The sequence below is a fragment of the Hevea brasiliensis genome, chromosome 15 (assembly GCF_030052815.1).
Source record: "Hevea brasiliensis isolate MT/VB/25A 57/8 chromosome 15, ASM3005281v1, whole genome shotgun sequence".
NCBI lineage: Eukaryota > Viridiplantae > Streptophyta > Magnoliopsida > Malpighiales > Euphorbiaceae > Hevea > Hevea brasiliensis.
In genome coordinates, this window is record NC_079507.1 from 72715227 (window position 1) to 72732783 (window position 17557).

The window sequence follows — 17557 nt, forward strand, 5'->3', positions numbered from 1 at the left end:
ATAGGCACAGTACGAAAGTGCAATGCCCAAAGCTAATTTGTTTCTCTAACAATAGTTGAGAAACAAATCAATCCATTTTTGCATCATCAACGGTTGAACCTGCACCATTTAATCTAACAAGCTAAAGAAGAGCCGTGCCTGCCTAGGCAAAAGAAATAGAATCTGTAAACTGGAATCCCACTCATATTCATTACATTGTGATGTAAAATCTTTTTTTTTTTTCTTTTCTTTTTTTGGTAGACTCCACAATTTTGCAAGCATATAAACAGGAAAGAATGGGACGAATACACTTATCCACGTATTTACAAAACAGTCAACTATGAACATATCTGTGGCGGAATACGTTGCACTTCACCCGCTACACGTCAAGCTGCACATGCTGATCCAGCTGTCCATTTTGATGCTTGTCAAACTTCCCACCATAATCATTTAGTTTCTGCAGCAAAATAACTCACTGTAAAGAGATAACATTCCACGCAAGTGACAACTTGCCGAAGAAGAAAAAACAAAATTACTGAGGTTTGCTTAATTTCTGAAGTAATTCCAGGATCGGATTATGGGGTCACAACTCAAACCATTTCCAGGAAGCTAAAATAACAATAATAACAATATGGAATTCTACTGGTGCAAACAACGACCACTTGGCTATACACCTGCCTAGTAATGGATTCCCCAATGAAAACCAGTTACACAAGTAAACAGATGTCTCAGCACACACAAAACCATCCCAGTTATTTCCGGTGGCCTATACTAGGCAGGCAGGCAGCTCTAGTCTTTTAGCAACCCATATTTCATTAGTTGCTTAAGAAATTTTAGTTCATTGCACAAAGCCCTAAAATTTCTTCCGCATTTGCCTATCAGTTAATATTCTTAGATTTTTGGTATTTTAAATTTCCTTAGTCAAGTACCAGAGGAAAATTTAGTACAAGTACCTGAAATAGCAACATGGTCTACGAGTAGGTCAGAGGAATTACTCCACCAAAAAGAAAATTAAAATCACTTGACCAGAAAAATGATAATTTCCTGCTGTATCCTTCACTATGAGACTAGAAATAACTATCATCATAGAAATAACTATCATCGTTCCTGAATCAGGGTTATCCAAAAAAGGTCCCTTTTCTGTTTGACACCTAATTCAATAATTAGGTATCCCAACTGCTCCATCTGATATCTTATACAGTTTCACCAAGCACCTGCCAAGATCTCATAATTTTTGTTGCTGAAAGCAGGTGTTGATTTCACACAGTTAAGTTCGTTCTTTCAATAAATTCAAGCTAGTTTTCAAGTGATTGGTAAAATAAAGTATTTAAAAGAACTGGGAGCCACATCCAGCCAATTATTTTGTTAATGCAATCCAAAAGTCCAGCACAAATTTGGGCATATGATGCAACAGCAATTCCAAAAGAAAAATAAAAGAAGGGCACATTTGCTGCTTCCACAAGAACAAAATGAATCACATCCTTTTTATGGCAGTTCTATGACTGAAACTGAGGTCATTATGCAAGTTGTGGCAATGCAACAAAAAGTTAAATACAACATCAAAAATTCTAACTTTCAAAGATTATAAAGTAGATCTAGATACTTACTTCCCCTGACAAGTCAACAGGAAATAAATTTATGGTACCGGGATTAAAGCTGAATCCACTGAAGAACAAGCACACAGCAAAACACGGGCATTAGTGATGTATTAGGAACAACACATAGCATGCAAAATAGTAATCCCAACAATTATTGCCAACAAGCATATAGGGAAACAAGCAGACCACAACTAAAAAAAGTTGACTCATAAGCACACAACATCTGAATTTTGCTTTCTCCTTTCTAATCTTTTTTCCCTTTTGTTCGGGGAACTCTCGCGTGGGGGTGTGGTGGGGTGGCGTGGGGGTGTGGTGGGGTGGAGGGGAAATTGGGAAGGCAAGGAGGTGCAGGAAAATTTACCAGTGGGTCAAAGCCAGCCGCCAAATATATGGAGTGAAGAACTCCTCTGGATGACTCTCTTGTTCGTATGAGAAATGTAATTGAGTAAACATCTGCCCAAATAAAATCATCTAAATTTCAAAAAAATGGCAAAAGTAATTCCTAAAGATAATACATCCAAATTCTGAAGTTGGGCAAAACTGCTAATTTCCAAAATTATTTGCTTTCACCTTCATTCCTTCACCTCGCCATGATCGACAATTAATAATTACAAGCTGGAGGACTTTCTCTACGGACCATTCCCCATCTTTTGTATGTGCATCCATGCGACTATTAAAGAAATCTAAAACCTATAAGTTTCACAAGTGTCATAGATAAAACACAATCAGACACAAATTGCATTACTGAGTTATTGAAAAAGCTAAAAAACAGGCATAACAATATCACCTACAGTTATGCCTGAACAAATCCACTAGAAAAGGAGATGCAACAAAATTTTTTTGAAAAAAAAGGACATACCATGTAAATATTTTCAATCAATTCATTGAAGCGTGGGTGATTCTTGAATGGATGAAAAAGTTCCTGCCTGTGCATTATAGCATAAACAACCTGCCACAAAACATAAAATAAAAAATGTTGGAAACATAAAAATATTTTACATGATTTTGAGATTATGAGGAAAACAAACATAATCTATGCTGAATCTACCAATGACATGATACCTCAGGATTGCGTGGCAGGGCATAAGTCAAGATTGCATTTAATATTTCAAGGACAATTCTCAGGAAGTCAGTGTAAATATGCAACTCAGCAGACTGTGACAAAAAATAATTCAGTAAATTTAACAGGAAAGAACATAAAGGTACATCCAAGTAGCATATTATAACTACTGTGATAATGCCAAATCACATCACATAAAAAGATCAAAATGACTACCATATCTTCAGCAAGGCTGCCTTCTTGAACTGAGCCATTCTTTCCTATCTTATCATCTATCTTTTCTGCAAGTTTGTTGTACCTGAGTATGCAACAACACTTTGAATAAACAGTGCAAGGATAATGCTAGAAAGAGAAATGCAACAACAGAGTGACAAAGTCATCATGATTGGTAAAGTACAGAAAAAGAAGCTGAACAGAGTAACATACTTGCGAGACAGCATGTAGAAAAGGCCAACTAGTCTTTGTGACGCATATGCACTCAAACGGTGGACCTGAGGAGCCATGTTTGCCAAAGTCGCTAGACAAGTTGTATGGAGATAGAGATCCTGTCATAAATTTTAAATTTTAGAGGGCTATGAGGGAAATTTTTAGAACATACCTATCAAGAATTAACATTTGAAGTAATACATGGACTTTTTATATGAGAATATAATCAACATCCATCATGTCAAAATATAAGTTTCCAAGATCAACATCTGAGTGGATCCTATGTGTGAAAAATGGTTCATCATCAAAAGTTAGGCCAGGTACATACAGGACTCTGTGTATGATAACTTCAATCCTTCTCCGCATACCAAAGCCGCCGAGGGGATTTGTTTTCGGCAATGCAAGTGGGGAACCCCCCTCTCCACCCTCCTAAAATCTTATATGGACACCTTTCCGCCTTTAATTTATTGCTCTTCATTCTCATGCTAAGGAAAAATTATCCATCACCTTTTGACATTTTGCTAGTCCATGCAATAAGTTATGACAATAAACTTTGTCACAACATGAATAAAACTGCCCTTTTTCCATAACATACAACTAGTGCAGCTAACATAAAATTTATAGAAGGCATTTCTAACATTCTTTCATATTTATTTTATTTCTTGCATAACAAATGCTAGTTGAGTGAGAAATTCCAAAGGGAAGACATTGTTTTAGTAAGTGCAAAGGAGGCAGGCAATGGAGGCAGGCTCTGTTCTAATTTTAACCAAGGGACAGACCACCAAGGAAAAGAAAATAAAAGCCCTGAACACCAAGTAAAGAAGGTCCTAGGAGAGACTGTTTAGATACAGCCCTGGGCTTCAGCATAATTGCATGAAACGGCTATTCTAAAGGCTCCATGCCAACACACTGGGTAACTCAAAATTCAAAACTGCCAACATTGACCTAGAACATGGCCCTACGATTACCAAAAAAAGACCCTATTGAAATGATGGAAGGGAAAGAAAACAGGAATTAAATGCTCATCAAATATACCGATTTAATCAGTTTATACAAGTTATGGAGATTACAAATTTTTTGTATGAGGTTAATATCATCTTTCAATGTTATAGCACTGAAACAAGACAATTTTGAGTGGAACTACCATAAATTATAAAACCTGGACAAAGATAAATAATTTTAGCCGTACCCTCAGCTTAGATAGGTTATACTTCACAGTCCTTGTAAGAATTATGACCATTAGGGAACCAAGAGATGTCTGATGAAGAAGGTGCTCTTGATACCATGGAACACTACGCAGTATCTGGAAGAATTGGCGAAAAAAAAAAAAAAAGAATAAGAAAATAATATAATCCATGAAAATATGGTTAACTATTGACAACAGAGTTTATCCTTACCATCTTGTGAATGCTTGTGTTAAAAGAAGAATCTTGACTCAGTATAAGAAGTATAATCAACAAGATGTATATATGATTAGATGTTCTCTTTGAAGCATTGTATAGCGTCTCTAGAATGGGCATCAGCTGTAGGTTTCATTCCACAGAAACAGGTCATTATTAGGCTGCACTTCAGTAAAGCAATTGCAAAAGTAACTAAGACGTTCCATAAAATCAATAAATCTAAGAATTTTGTTGATCTCTACAGTTAGTTACATATCAAACAGAACCACAGTTAACTAAGCTTCCCTCAACAGCCTCCTCCAAAAGAGGCATCCTTTTCCATGCTAATCTAAATATGAAAGTTTGAAAAAAGAGAGAGGAAAAGCAGGGAAATATTAAGTTGGTTTTTCATACCAATGTATCCAAATCAGTTCGCACTAAAACATACTCCAAAAAGTCAGAGTTTCCAATCACCAATGTGTAAAGTAATAGGACTGCAGTTTCATCACCCAAACACCTGCATAGGAAAAACTTTTATGCAATATTCTGAGAGACAGAGGACAGAAAGTTCAAAACATTGTAATGAGGCAACCAACAAAATAAGAAAAAGAAATAAGTTTAATAGCTATGAGATCAAGAAAAAAGGAACTATATAGTAGTAGAAGAAGCTAAATGTTAATTAATTTACTTCTTCCACTCTCTCTCTCTCATGAACAGTATGCAGGTAGTATAAATCAACTTATTTCTTCTAATTCCTCTGTGCGTGTGTGTGTGTGTGTGTGTGTGTGTGTGTGTGTGTGTGTGTGTGGACCAGCTAAGTGTTAGTTAAGTTCTGTCCCTCTCAATGGTGTTGCCTAAGGAGCATACATGCAACTTATCCCAGGATCCATGACGATACAGAGAAGCATATATTCTAGCATCCTATAACTCAAAACTATACGAAGTACTGATATTGGGGGGGAGACAAAGATGATACTTCAATTCAAAAAGCAAAATAAGAAGAAGAAGAAGATACTTACGCGCCAAGAGTATCAAATAGAGATGCAAATGGCAATCGCACAAGCGACCCATTGTGTGTGTTCCCTTCAATATCTACACGATCAACTGCAAAGAGGGCATTTTAATAGAAACAAAATATAACATGCCAACAAAAATTTCTAAGGAAACAATTTAGTAAGAGAGAGAAGAGGATCTCACATTCAATATCCCTTGCATTTTCTAATGCTTTGCAGTAAGGATTGTCAGAGAAATATGTATTTGCTTTGGCATCTGAAGCAGCACTGTCATCACTTCTGTCTGTTACAGACACATCACCCACCATGCATTTATGATAATAATTAAGTATGAGCAAGACATGAAGACTGCAGTCTGCCAATGTATTTCTTTTGGCTTCACCATTTGAACTGGCCAAATAATTGAATGGCAGGAATACAAAAGTTGCTGCAAGTCAAACATACGATGTTAATAACAGCAAAGAAGTTAACAATTTTGCCCAAAGAAGCATCTACATAGTGCATGAAAGCTAGCAACAGAAGGAGATAGGCATGGGGAAAATGTCAGAGAGACATATGCTCAACTTCGGTTCAAGGAAAAAATTACATGACATTCATATAGATGCCTCATTCTTAGCTAGATAGATGCAACTCCACTCAATCAATACTCAATAACACTCAACATCAAAGAGTCATATTTGTATAAATATGAACAAAATTCAAAATCAGTCAGGTAGTGCATATATTAATCAAAATTCAGAAAAGAAATTAAACATTTGAAAATTGCAAACAGCACCATTTATTTCAAAACCTTTTTCTTTTTTCATATGTAAAATGACTAATATGAGTTTTGTATTGCTAAACTTCACAATTTGAACAAAGTGAACAAGCAAGCCAAAACAATTCAATATACCAGCTGCAGAACCAACTCTCTGCAAAACCCCAGGCTGACTCCCTTCAGAAAATACAGGATAAGATGTACTGTTCAATGGGATGCGAGGTCGCACTATATAATTGAGTAGCAGTCTGCGAACAACCAAACTCACCAAAGAACTTTCCTGCAAATTATACACTTCACTAACAATAAGATTTCAAGGTCTGGAAACCTCAGATCAGAACAACAGACAATCCAAAAAGTTCATCTGCTAACCTGAACCATTGCTGCATCAATAAAAGGATTCATATCCGTCAGTCCTGGAGATAGGCCATAAAGAAGTTGGGTTGACATTGCAACAAGCATGAAGTTAAGCAACTCCTGATGTAGGAGGTATGTTTTCGTGCTTGTGACAAAAATAACACAATTTAGGATGATAAAGAACATCAATGTTACAGAAGAAAGATGGGGAAAAAAAAATAAATTATGTACCTTACATCTACAGAACCAATAAAGCTAAGCACATTAAGCATGACAACATTCTCAATGTTTAGATCTGCACAAATAAATCCCAAATTTCAGACATATATATTGGAAAGCCTAGCCATCAAACAAACACTTGAACATACCCAAAACAAAATGTTAACGATCAAGATTCCTCTGATGGATAAGTTCTAACAGTCAAACCACCAAGATCTCACGATTCAATGAACACAGAAAGAAATAAACATGGTAACAAACTAGAATATTCCCACTGAAAATGCAAGCACAATTCTAGGTCAAACCCTTGATCATTGCCTATGCTATGCTTGAAAACTCTTACAGTTACACCAAACATCAACATCCAAGCTCCCCAACCTCCAAAAGGAAGACAAATAACAAACAACAAATAAGAACATTTTACCACAATCAAGTAAATCATTGTTATAAGCATCACCAGTGCTAAGGCTAGGAATCTATGTAACCAATCCCAGGATTCCCCACTTTGGCAGGACCAGCACTAGATTATTGCCTTCAATTTCCTCACTGGTGACCATGTAAGGATGCATGTACGATTACGAATAGTAGTAAATAAACTGCATGTCAAATGTGAAATACCTATTATGAAACCCTCTGGTACTGGTTCTCTTTCGTCCAATGACAGATACAAGTCCTCACTGTTGTTGTTCTGGACATTTTCAATTAAGTACTTCAAGAAAACAGATGAAATGTACACTGCATTAACCGCCTTCATATAAATTGGGGATGGTGCACCAGAAGTTGAAATGGAATTTTGCAAACATTGTGCTAGGTGAATCAAAATCTTCGCAAGATGCCTAGTATAACAGTTGTTTTGTGCTGCACAGTGAATTATGCAAGACAACATAGAAATGGTCAAAGTCATGTTCAAAAAAATTAAAAAGAGAATAAGCAGACAGAGAATTATATATTAACAACATTCAAAAAATATAATGCGACCATTACAGATCCAGTAGACAGACAATCACGAAGTGAAACCATACTAAAAATAATTAAAACAAATAACCATGATTAGTGCATGTTCTCTTAGTGTTAGTATTCAGTAGACATGCATAACAGTACAGTTAATGACAATGTGTAACGTTGTTGGGGTTTAAGGTTTAAAGTTATTTAAGAAAGGGTATGGGAGCTTATAGATTAAGTTAGACTGACCAACTCCGACAATACAATTAAGCTAAAATCAAATGACTTGGCTACTAATCAAAATTGGAAGGATGACCAAGTTGGAAAGCTCAATGAATAATCATAATTAATAACAGTGGCCTTAATTACTACTCAAACGCATAGAAAGTATAATCATCAAGTGAGAAAATAATTTGAAATTGAGAAAGGAGATAACATTCTTGGACCACAATTCTATAGAATAAACTGAAGCGCAACAATGTTGCTATCCACACACGTTACTAGATATTCCAATTAATTAGTTGAAATCAGATTCTGCTTAAGAGTTTAGTTTCTCCTACATCGACGTAATTAATTGATCAGAAATGGCTCACTGAACACTACGAAAAAGTCCAATAATAATTAGACTAATGTGCGACAGCTAACAGCTTAATGCATAATTGTATTACAATAATTAGATAGTTTCATCGATGATAAAAAGAAATTTTTGAAGGAAAACTGACCAAAGAGCTGGCAGGCTTCCTGGACACGATCAGTGGGCCAACGGAGATTGAGAGGGAGTTCGAGAAGTTTCTGCCAGAAATCTGAACCAAGAGGGAAAGATTTTTCGCCGACAAATGAGCCAATTAGGTACTCCGCCGTGTCTTGCGGGCGTTGCGGCGTTGAAGGCACTGCTCCCATTGGAATTCGAAGCTCTTGAGTCGGTTGTTTAGTGGCCGATTCAACTGTGCTTAGAGACCGAGTCAGGCGATCTGAACTGGCATTAAAGAGAAAGATAGAAAAGAGTTGCGGTTTTGGATCTGTTTGGGTTTAGAGATATAATGCAAATGGAAACCGCGCTCTGCTTGTGATGAAGGAAGAAAAGATGGAGCTTAGAAACGAAGGTTTGGAACTGCGGATAAACCAGAGGGCCCCTAAAGCAATTATGGTGCGTCAATCAGGTTCCCGAATTGACCAATTTGTCCTCGTATTTTTTTTGATTTCCCTTGATATTCTTTTTTTAAAATAAAGATTGCATTTTTATTTTTAATTTTACCAACGATAGATCTTTAATTAAGAAATAAAATTAAGGATTAAAAATTAATTTTTTTTTTTGTCATTTATATATAAAATGAATTATATTAAAAAGTAATATATATATATATATTTATAGGTGGTGGGCATTTTAGTCTTTTGACAGACAATCGCAGTTTGGTTGTCATGCAAAAACTGCAATTAGCTTCGTCGGCAAGATGCCACGTGGAAATTAGTTTTAGCAAATTTGGTTTTGTTTATTATTATTTTTTTAGTGCGTTTTGTTCATTATTTTTGCTGACAAAAGAGCCTCTGAAGAAAGGTTTTCGTGAGTTTTTGTGTTTGGTTTTTTGTTATTTAGCTTGTGTATTTTTAATAAAAAAAAAATAATTGTTTAATTTTTATTTTTAAAAAATATATTATTTAACGTTCCTTTTTAGTCTGTTAATATAGTTAATCACTTCGGAAATTTTAGATAATTAATTTGAATATCAATTATTTATTAATTATTTTTTATATTTTAATGAAATTAAATAATTTAATTTTATTAACTTTTCAATCTTAATTATTATTTTTTATATTCAAATTGTTTAGAACCTCCTCTCTTATTTTTCTCCAATCTTTTTATATTTTTCTTCTATATTTTTTCTTTACATTCACACTTTTATTTACAAGTTGTCTATATAAAAAGACTAATTAATTCTCCCATATATCCAATTAATCAAGTAAATAATTTAAAAAAGTTATTTTATAATAAATAAAATATAAAAATAATGTCTAATTAATTAAATTAAAATGTTTGAACAAGTTAAAAAATATAAATTCAAATTTAGTATTTAAATAACAAAATTTCCATTTTCATAAAATAATATATTTTTAACATATATTTTTTTAAATATATAAATTAATTAAAATAAAAAAGTAAATAGTAATAATTTAAAATACAAAAATTAAGTAATTAATTTTATTAAAAAAGATATATTAAATAATAATTTAATTAATATTAAAATTTATTGATTAATACAAAATTTTAATTAAAAAAATTAATAAAAAATAAAATATAAAAATTAAATAGTATATTTTAAAATATAAAATTATATAATTAATTTTATTAAAATAAAATGAATTAAATAATAATTTTTTTAATATTTATTAATGAAAAATGATGATGTGTTTTTTTTTTTTTTTTTTTTTGTTAAGAGATGATGATGATGCTGTCTTACGATAGGCCAATTGTTGAAAACTTTCGATCCCCTGGTAGACGTGCCACCAAATTAATGTACACCGCGGATTTCCACAGCGTTGACTTGAGTATATGGGTTCTGTTTTAACTCGTCTCCTTTCAAATTTTCTACACGTCCAGAAGTGCAGCATGTAAATATATTAGCACCCCAATTTAAATTTATTTGGAATTTAAAATAATCAAACGTGCCTCTTATCTAAGAACTTGGCTAATTTATTAATCATAGTTTTAATAGAATATAATTAAATAAAATAAAATAATTTATTTTTCGTTATTTAATTAAACAATCCTTCATCATAAAATGGAACAAAATTAGGTCAAACTCAAAGACAAAATCTCTCTTCGAACTTGATATATTTTTAAAAAATAAAAATATTCAAAATGATGCGGGCCAACCAAACAATGTATTGATCTTATCTAAAAATCAGTCTATTGGGATGATAGTGGAAGGGCATAGAAATTCAGTCCTGTGAGATGTTAAATCCAATGGTGGGGAAAGGAGAGAGAGAGTGAAGCCTGATGGGAAACAGTTGAGTTTGGGTTTGATAGGATTAAAGATGGAAGATGGGCTGTGTCGGTGGTTGAAAAGATAGGCTTCAGAGGCTCACCCGATGCTGAGGTCCTGGTTTTGGCACTTTGTGATTGTGGGCTAATTGGATTTGGACGCCTCTACGAAGCTTTTCAATTTTCAATATTGCTATTGTAACGGATACTTTCAGTAGAAAGAAAAGCTGAGACAAAAAGAAAAAAAAAAGTGTTTATGGTCAATCCGAGCTCACATGAAATAAGTATATGTATATATATTTATATATTTTATATGTATATTTTAATTAATTTTTTATATATTTTAATATAAATATTTAATCTAATAACAATTAAATTTGTCCTTATATAAATTTGAGTTTATAGTAGATGCATAAAAATAAATTGACTATGGCCGCGTATCAAAGTAGCTAGCGTTCAAAACTCCATTGCTGACGATGGATGAGCAATTCCTTGCACAATTTACTATCATCTACCTAAAATTGGAACTTAGATTTCAAAGAAGTCATTTGACTATATGGTAAGAAAGTGGCCATACTGTTCTATTTCACTCCACAAAATGACAACACTGTATTCACCTTGAAGCTCCACACTCTCGCCAGGTTTTCAACTATGCGGTGGAGTTGGTCCAGTTTAGAATTTACCATAGTTTTGAGATCAAACAAATTCACCTACCTGTGAAAGAGACATTCTTGTCCATTTTAATGGTGTAAGAGCTCATCTTCATCACATCATCCGACCGGATGCTTAGAGAACTTGGTTTTTTTTGTTCAAACTGTGTGAGGGCGTCTTTGAGCTTATCCAAACCCAAGGGCCTCTCCAGGCCTCACAGCCCAAGATATCAATCCCATAGTTTTGTCAATCACCTACTTCGAATTTAAATAAATAAACAAATGAAGTTAAGATACCACTGACATTTTTAAATGCACACAGTGCCTGAACTCTCTAGATTACTTCATCGTCTTTTATAGTCTATATACTTTCAGCAAGAATTGCTTCTCAGTCGAGCATTCTATTGGAATCACACTAAACGAGCTAAAACTAGAAATCTAGGTTGGGTTTGTCCATTTTTCCCATTCAGGGAAGTTCTCTAATACATACATTGCAAATCCTTTGGTTTGTTTCTGGGTCCAACCCAGAAAATTAGGTATGAGATGAAATAACCTCATGACTATAGAGGAGTTTCCGTTAAACTTGTTCCTACACTTCTTGTTCGTTCTCTGCAAATGACAACTAAACTCATGCACAGCATGTGCAACCCTATATATCTTGATGAGCAGACAAATGCAAATGTTTAATGTGATCCAACTCATTCTGATGGTGCACACCATAAATATTTCACAAGTTAGGGAAGCTCATGATTTAGCCTTCTACCCTTGTGCCCATAAAAAGAGAAAAAAGTGTTACCATACTCTTGTCTTTGATAGCTGCACATGTATTTGTGAAGTTGGTCCCTGTGGTGTCCCATACATCTATTTTTGGCATCAAGCATTGATAATTTTCTTGTTAGAAAAAATCTCATTTACATTACTCTATCTCTCGTAAAAAAGTGAATCCGCTTTATAACCTGAAGAATGAATCTCACGTTATGGTGATCATATGACCCAATAAAGAAGATCTTATCTAGGCCTATAAACCCTAGATGGACAGAAAGAAACTAAATAAATTTTTTTACTAGTTGCTGCGCGCATGTCTATGGCATATATATCTCACCCGGAGAGAGAAAGAGAGAGAGAGAGAGAGAGAGAGAGAGAGAGAGAGAGAGAAGATATTAAAGAAAACTTGTGTTATAAGAGCAGCCCTTGGAACTTACTTTCCGAGTCAAAATATTAGGCCATATTTAAAGACTATATTTTCATCGAAGAAAGTTCAGGAAAACAATATTTTGCAATACTTAAGTTGTTAAAAAAAGTACGGATCTGATCACTGTTATGAAGTTTCTACAAAATTCTGTAAAGGATTTCAAGCTTTAATCATCTTGGTGACAGTGACACCACCAACAGCCCACCACTTGAATTCATGACGTATAAAAATTAAATATGAAATTATTATTATTATTATTATTTACTCTAGAACCACGCAGAGTTCCAAAGAAACAGTATTAAGGACAACATGGTCTGGGACAGTGCGGCTAGCCTTGGGTTCAAGACAAAAAAAGATCCCAAATGCAATGCATTTGAGTACAGATAGCAAAGTAAATGAAAATAGAGCCCATTTATGCATATGAAACAATCACTATATGATCACCTCCAGCTCAAGAGCTCACATATATGAATTTTAAGAACAAGAATAATACTCATACACGAGGCAAAACAATGATAAGCTATTCCAAGAACAAGAATGACTTCAAATTTAAGAACAAAAAGAATTACTACTAGCATATAGCATCAAATGACAAAACAAGATTAATACTTTGAACGTGCTCTATCAGGTAAGTACACATTACATGTGGTTAATTATATTTTGAACAATTTATATAACCTGCATAAGGATAAATAAAATCTCAACATGCTTTCCAATTAGTTACTGCTTGCAATCACACCAGATCAGAGGCAAGAAATGAAGTAGCTAATAATATTGCATTGTTCTAGTAATCTTGTTATATGATTGAACCTACGATCAACTATATCAATGTGAATGATTCCAGAAAACTGTAAGCTGTTCATAGAATTTCCAATAAGAACGCATTTTGTGCTTTTCTGACGCCTAATTAGTTCTTTCAGTGTCAAATGTATTCGCAGTCTCCTATCAATTACCAACAAAACCCATCTAATACATCTGGATTTTGGCAGCCAGGATATTAAAATCAAATAGACAAAAAAATTAATTCAGACAGTCGGTTAAAGTGAGTCTTTCATACTCAAAGCACTGTAGCGGGCAGAAAAAGAAGCAGCATAATAACTTCAGTTTCTCTACTTTGGACTAGAACCCAGGTAACCAAGCTGCTCTACCAACACATCTATCTCTTCAGCTTCATCACCCCTACCCATTTCTTCCCCAATATCCTCATTCAATAACTCATCCCAGAACCCCTCATCAAGGTCCTTACCTTTATCTACATGTTCCTCTCCTCTCTCCATACATTCTTCCTCCAAGTTTTGTTGGCTTCCAGTCACTCCTTGCATGGTCATAGCCAGTGCGTCCAGCTCTGAAACGTCAAACTCAGAAAGGTCACCAAACTCCTGAGGTTCAATCTTAACAAAAGTTTCCACTCCCCCACCATGGTCAAAATTTTCAACTTGAACAATACTAGGCCCTTGGTCAATAGGCCGCCTTCTCTTTTTACTAATTGCTTCTTCCAGTTCCTTTCTTCTGTCCTTTAGTTGGACTAGCTGCTGCACAAAATTGGGATTCTGAATCGCTCTAGCCAAGAAACCCATCACCTGTTGCTGTTTTGTCTCTGTCCTTTTGAGTCTGGGTTCCATTAGTTGAAGGCAAGCTTTAGTATTCTGTTGGTGCTGCCTAAGCTTCACCAGTTCCATCATTAACACTTGTTTGTCTCGCCTTAACAGATCAACTTCTGCATCCAATCCAAACCTTCCAACTTCAACACAAGGGTCTAGAGATTGCTGGCAAGCCTGAGGCTGCGGAGTTCTTCTCCTTCTTATATTCTTGAGAAGATGTTTTTGCTCTCTGAGAAACCCTTCATTAGCAAACTCCCATCTATCTGGGTCAACCTTTCTAAACCCCTACATAAACCAAAATTTCCTTCCTCATGATCAAATCCAAAAGAAATTAAGCTCGGTTGATCTTTGAATTAAAAACTCTCAACAACTACACAGAATAAAAATGCATCAAATATCAAACAAGTTCTAACAAATTAAATGTCCAAGCAAATGTAGAGGCTTAAGCAACCAAATAATAATAGTCCAAATTATTGTGTTTGTATAGATTCTCAATTTTCATCTGCGTACTCCAACTCTTCTTGAATCATAAACAAACAAAATGTGCTCATTAAGTTATTATGTAACCCATTAGACAAAGATTGCGGGAAAAGGGACAAGCCAGATCTTACTGCAAAGAATAAAAAGTTCTTTTAAAACAAAAATGAATAAAAAATACATTCTAGCTCTTTCGTGAAAATGGGGGAGCTTTCGCATCTACACAACCAACATGAAATTACACTAACACTACTCAAAACAATATTCAGCCACTTCCTTATAATTGTTTTTCATTCAGAATTAAAGATCTAAAAATCGTAAAAAAAAATACTCACATATGTGTTAAGCTGCCTAACAAAGCTCGAGAAATTATTGTGCTTGAAGTATCTGGGCAAAAGACTCATGGCAAAGGTCTGGGGATCCCAAACAACAAAGCTATTGTTGCCTCGACTCCAAGAAACTATATGGTTTGTGGCCATGTCCTCCACGATGTCATAAGTTTTTGTGAGAAAAGGGGGAGGACCAGCGTCATGAAGTCCCTCTATTGGCTGAGGAATAGCTGTAGATGCCATGCCTGAGTAAGAAGGACTAGCTCCTGCATACTCGTCCTTCACTCGGCCCAGACGATTCATGATTGGAAACTGAAAAAGAGGCCTAAGATTCGAGGTGGGTTGGGTTTCTCTTTCTTGTAGGATTATTTTATATAGATAGGAGCCTGTTCTCAGGGAAATGTGTGGAATAATAGGTGCAAAGCCCTAAAAACAAAAAAATGCAGCTTGGGATTGAATTTGAAAATATCAAGAAGGAAAAAAAATGCCAAGATTTTAGTAAATGTTTGGTTTGAATATGGAAAAGTGAAGTTGAAATGGTGAGACTGGATATATCTTTTGTTCTTGAACGAATAATCAGAAACTTGAACAGAAGATGCATAAAAACTGGAGAGTAATAGTAAATGTTGAAGAACAAGGTCTAAGTAAAGATTCTTGGAGGGATAGAGATGGTATGGAGACCAAGAAACACACTAGAGAAAAAAGAGGCAAACATGAAAGAAAAGCAAGGGAATGATCTGGTTATAAATAGCTAACGAGATTGGTTTTTCTCTTTCTTTTAGGGCATTGGTTGTAGGGCTGAATGGCTGATGATGCAAAAGCAGCCAAAATGGCAATGAGATATTTTGCTCCTTATTGGTTCTGTTGCCTCCTTTGGGAAAGTTATTGTTTATTATTATGTCTTACTGACTGGGACACCTCATTTTCATTCTTTTTTTTTTTTTACAAAAAAAAAAAGAGAAAAGTTTGTTTAAAAGAAAGAGAAAGGAGAGAGCAAACATATATAAAATTTAAATTCATCACAAAGAATTGGATTTGTGTTATAGGATAGAAGGTTGTAGGAATTGAGGAGATTATTGTTATCTTCTCGAGGTAATGAAATTGGGATTCAGAAAGCTCTATAGAGAAATGGCAATTGGAGGCATTGATGAAAAGGGCTACTAAAACTTTCATTGAAGCATAAAGAGATGTCTTATTTGATTTATATTATTAAATTAACAGAGAAATAACTTGTCTAAATGATACTTAATAAGTTATGGTTATCTAATTTAGTATAATGTAATTTATTCATTTATTCTTTAATTTATTACATATTAAATTATATTACAAGTTTTATTGTCCTTTTCAACTCACCCAATGTTATTTCTTATTTTATAGATAAATTAGGTAGGTTGATTTGGACAACAGAAGAATATAATATATAATTGAATAAAAAGAATAGTGGATCTATCTATAGAGGATTTAGCCTCTTATATAGATATCAAACTTCTGTTTAGATGAGAAATATGATTATATCATATTCTTATTTTGAAATAAGTCTAATTAAAATAAAATTTAAAATTCTTAATTTTTTTTTTATGAAAGATGAACATACACTCAAACACGGGTTAGTAATGTAAATAAATCATCGATGACAATTTTAATAGAGTTCTTATTTTTATATAATATATATTCACACACACTTTACAATAAAAATTCTTAATAGGATGAATATTATTCTTAATGAAAATACTTATATTAGATTAGAATTTAGGTATTTTAAGTGGTGGCATCCATATAAACATACAATTATTAAAAATTACTATTTTAATTGCACCTAATTTCCCAAGAATTGTTAAGCTTGTTTGAGGCATGACTGAGCTCCTCAACAGGACCCGTCCATCAGCCAACCAAAGGAGAGATTGGAAACCGAAATATCTTTGATGAGTGGGTGGGTGCAAGTCAAAATATTATATAATTAAAATAATAATAACAAGGTCGGTGCTTATGAAAACGTGGCATTGTGTGATAGAGGAGTTGGCCGTTAGAGTCCACAATTGGACCAATACGTCTCGTTTAACGATTTTAAAAAAATATGTGGGTGAGCGTCATCAATAAATTAAATTTAAATAAAATAAATTCTCAATAAATATGGGAACGAATATTACGGAGATGAAGAATTTATAACGGTCTACAGCCAATTAATTAACTTAAAAAATTTTAATTTTTAATAATAATTAAATTAAATTAAATTAAACTCAATTTTTATATTTCTTTTAACTTTTTCCTCTATCTCATTTATTCATTTTCATCTATATTTGTCAAACAACATTAGTCTCAAACCACTGGCCCCTTTCTCTAAACAAAAAAAGTTCCAGTTCTGATTTAGTTTTTGGAGAGGTCCGGCCAGCTAGTCGTCAACCTTCTCCCTATATTCTCTTTAGTTAAAACTCCTTTCATAGTGTTTTAGCTTTTTTTTTTTTTTTCAGTCTCCGTTATTGAGTTTTAGTACCCTCTTAGAATAGGTTTTTTTGTTGGTGTTTAGAGGGATTGCTCTGCATGTTGCACTATCCCTATGGTTTACTGTGAAGCTTTAAAGAGTAGATCATCAGTTAGTAG

At 34.0% G+C, this 17557-nt stretch overlaps 2 protein-coding genes across 4 annotated transcripts; both read right to left on the reverse strand.

Moving 5' to 3' along the window:
• Positions 1-165: 165 nt before the first annotated feature.
• Positions 166-8852, reverse strand: LOC110632778 (uncharacterized). Of its 3 annotated transcripts, XM_058136666.1 has the most exons (18): positions 8453-8852; positions 7407-7646; positions 6801-6864; positions 6585-6714; positions 6348-6492; positions 5640-5882; positions 5462-5546; positions 4857-4959; positions 4461-4586; positions 4253-4366; positions 3064-3182; positions 2854-2935; positions 2640-2732; positions 2437-2526; positions 2148-2267; positions 1939-2030; positions 1587-1644; positions 166-436 (listed from the first exon to the last, which is right to left on the reverse strand). In XM_058136666.1, exons 1-18 carry the CDS (start codon positions 8628-8630, stop codon positions 359-361), a joined length of 2160 nt encoding a protein of 719 aa, XP_057992649.1. In that variant the 5' UTR covers positions 8631-8852; the 3' UTR covers positions 166-358. The 3 variants fall into 3 exon arrangements, with proteins under 3 accessions (XP_057992649.1, XP_057992651.1, XP_057992650.1); XM_058136668.1 differs by lacking the exon at positions 6801-6864 and having other exon boundaries at positions 6585-6628; XM_058136667.1 differs by lacking the exon at positions 1587-1644.
• Positions 8853-13390: 4538 nt separating this feature from the next.
• Positions 13391-15786, reverse strand: LOC110632768 (heat stress transcription factor A-6b). The gene is made up of 2 exons (XM_021781091.2): positions 14966-15786; positions 13391-14438 (listed from the first exon to the last, which is right to left on the reverse strand). The coding sequence occupies exons 1-2, from the start codon at positions 15260-15262 to the stop codon at positions 13662-13664; spliced, it is 1074 nt and encodes a 357-aa protein (XP_021636783.2). The 5' UTR covers positions 15263-15786; the 3' UTR covers positions 13391-13661.
• Between the last annotated feature and the right edge of the window lie 1771 nt (positions 15787-17557).